Source organism: Tupaia chinensis, unplaced genomic scaffold (assembly GCF_000334495.1).
Source record: "Tupaia chinensis unplaced genomic scaffold, TupChi_1.0 Scaffold000286_1, whole genome shotgun sequence".
NCBI lineage: Eukaryota > Metazoa > Chordata > Mammalia > Scandentia > Tupaiidae > Tupaia > Tupaia belangeri.
The window spans coordinates 196,278-198,760 of record NW_006159770.1 but is presented as its reverse complement, the minus strand read 5'-3'; the positions used below and the strand labels follow the sequence as shown (position 1 = coordinate 198,760).

General features: G+C 57.7%; 1 protein-coding gene across 2 annotated transcripts in view; it reads left to right on the top strand.

Annotated features, from left to right (window-relative positions):
• GP6 (glycoprotein VI platelet) overlaps positions 1 to 1,961 on the top strand; it is a 9,666-nt gene extending 7,705 nt beyond the window's left edge. For both annotated transcript variants that reach the window (XM_027772583.1, XM_027772585.1), the window contains exons 5-6: positions 143 to 193; positions 676 to 1,961. In XM_027772583.1, the coding sequence (XP_027628384.1) occupies positions 143 to 193; positions 676 to 911 (287 nt within the window). In that variant the 3' untranslated portion in view covers positions 912 to 1,961. The remainder of the gene's footprint in view (positions 1 to 142; positions 194 to 675) is intronic.
• Positions 1,962 to 2,483: the final 522 nt, after the last annotated feature.

Below are 2,483 nucleotides of genomic sequence, written 5' to 3'. Positions count from 1 at the left end.
CGGACCTGGGCTTCCAGCCCACCCTGACGGTGGGGCACGGCGGCTGCTCCTGTGGTCTTTGAAGTGTGCTTTCAGGGTGGGACAGTCAGGAGTGGGCAGTTGACTTCGTTTGTCCACAAGTAGTCTTTTTTTTGATTCCCAGAGTCCTCCAGGAACATCACTGTCCCCCCAAGGGCGCCACACGCTCCCATCGGTAAGTCGTCCTCTGCAGACTGCTTTGTTCCCGTCCCTTCACCCAGGGCTGACGTCCTCCCCTGTCAGGAGCCACGCCTGTGAGCGCGGTTCTGGCGTGTGCAGTCAGGGCTGGTGGGATGGCAGCGAACGGAGGTCGGGTTTGGGCGGGAAGATCAAGGGGGGAGGCTGAGACTTTCCAGAGTCAGAGAAGGGAGTCCCATCTCCCCCGTTCTGTAGACCCCTTCCCTTCTACAGTTAGGTACCCGGGTAGTGTCCGCAGCTGCCGGGGAGGGCGCTGCACCAGGGCGCTGTCACAGTGGGTGCTCAGCAAGAAGGGCAGTTGTCTAGCTTCACCCTTGGTGGGGAGGGCAGGGACCTTCTAGGAAGGAGATCGGCATCTTGGGGTCCCACACCAGGCAGACGACTATAGAAACCCAGGATGTGGCGTGGAGCATCTTGAGCTGAGCTTTAGCACCTCCTCTGTCTCCCTCACTCCTCCAGTTCCTGCCCGCCAGTACTATACCCAGGGCAATCTGGTCCGGATATGTCTTGGCGCTGTGATTCTGGTAGTCCTGGTGGGGCTCCTCGCGGAGGATTGGCACAGCCGGAAGAAACGCCCGCTGCGCAGAGTCAGAGCTGAGCAGAGGCCACTCCCGCCTCTTCCTCAGGCCCGGAAATCCCATGGCTGTGAGGATGGGGGTCGACCAGATGTCTGTAGCCCCAGGGCCTGCCATTAGAACCCCAGACAAGGTTTTATCCAAAGGAAAGATTGTGGGAGTGGACTAGGGAACATGTGTGGAGAGTGGGGGGCATGCAAGCAAGAAGGAAGAGGCTGCGGCTGTGGACGGAGGGCTCTGGGCCTTCTGGTGCCTCTTCAGGGGCTGTTGAGTCAGTGTCTGGCTCTCGTCCAAGGACATGCCATATTTGCGATGGGAGAAGCAAGTGCAAGCTCAAGTTTCCTCACTGATATTTTGCACACTGTGGCTCTCACGGTCCCCTGACCAGATCACCACACTGGCCTCTTTCTCTGTCCCTTCCCATTAGGGGTTCCAGAAAGATCTCTAACACTCTCAGGTCCACGGCTCTGCTCTGTCCTCTGCAAACTCCTCCATGTTCCCCCTCAGTCCTCTGTGCTTGCCGGTGGCTATTCTCAGGCCGAGCCCTCACCCAGGCGCCACAGGCCGATAAATGTCCTTGTGCTCTTGCGATGGGCCTGGTCCTCTCAGGAGGTTGGGCGTGGCATTCCTCTTTACTGTAAGAGTTCACTGTCCGTGGCATCCCTTCATGCTGGAAAAGCGGTCCAATGTCCGAACACTGCTCCAAAGGCCAGCAAGGTAAACCATAGATCCGGAAGCAGATGGGAGATTGCCAGGAGCTGGAGGGTGGCAGAGACTGGGAATGGCGGGTTATCAGCTCCAGGGTTTCACCCCAGGGTGGTATAGACGGAGGTGATGGTTGCACATTGTGAAGGCACTGCAAGCCAGTGGTGGCTCACTTTCAAAAGCTTCATTTTGGGGCCAGAAGGTGGTGTAGTGGTTAAGGTGCTGGACTCCCACATGACTGACTGCGGTTCAAGTCCCAGAGCCAGCAGCCTGACACACCGGGTGTGTGTGTGCATGCCCAATATCCCGGGAGGAGAATGGAGACGGGACTGCGGTGTGGCTCCGCCCCTGGGGGTGGGTCCTCACTTCCTCTCTGTCTTTCTGGCAAGTACAACAAAAATGTCTTTAAAATATTGCTTAATTTTAAGTTATGTAAAGTTTGCTTTAATAAAAATGAAAATAACCCCCTGCTCCCTGACTCCCGCTCGCTACAGCGGGGGGTGCCTGGTGAGCCCGCCCCCAGGAGAGGCCCACAGCCAGCTCGAGCACAGGAGGACACGCCGTCTCTTCATGCTGTGGGAGGTGGCTTGCACGGCAGCCTTAGCGACTTTTGAGACTCTTTGTGTCATGGGGACATTTTGGGGACCAGATGGCAAAGGGCTGAGCAGAGCACGAAGCTATGTTTTTGTAAGTCAAGTCGGACTTGTGGGAAGTTGACCAGAGCGACGGCAGGGGTGTGGCTGCGCTCATCCAAGTCCAAGACGTCGCAGGGTGAGGCGGAGAGGTACCGCCCTGGTGGAGACTGAGCGGCCGTCACGAAGGTGGGGAAGGACCAGCACTGAGCAGAGACCGGGAGGGGACAGAATCGATGCGGTCAGGTGCCTCACTGCCCCCACCCTGGTCCCGGTCTAAGTCCTCCCAAATGAGGGGTCTTTCTCTAAGGTTTTTCACAGAACCCAACACTAACTGCAGCCCCACGCAGGAATG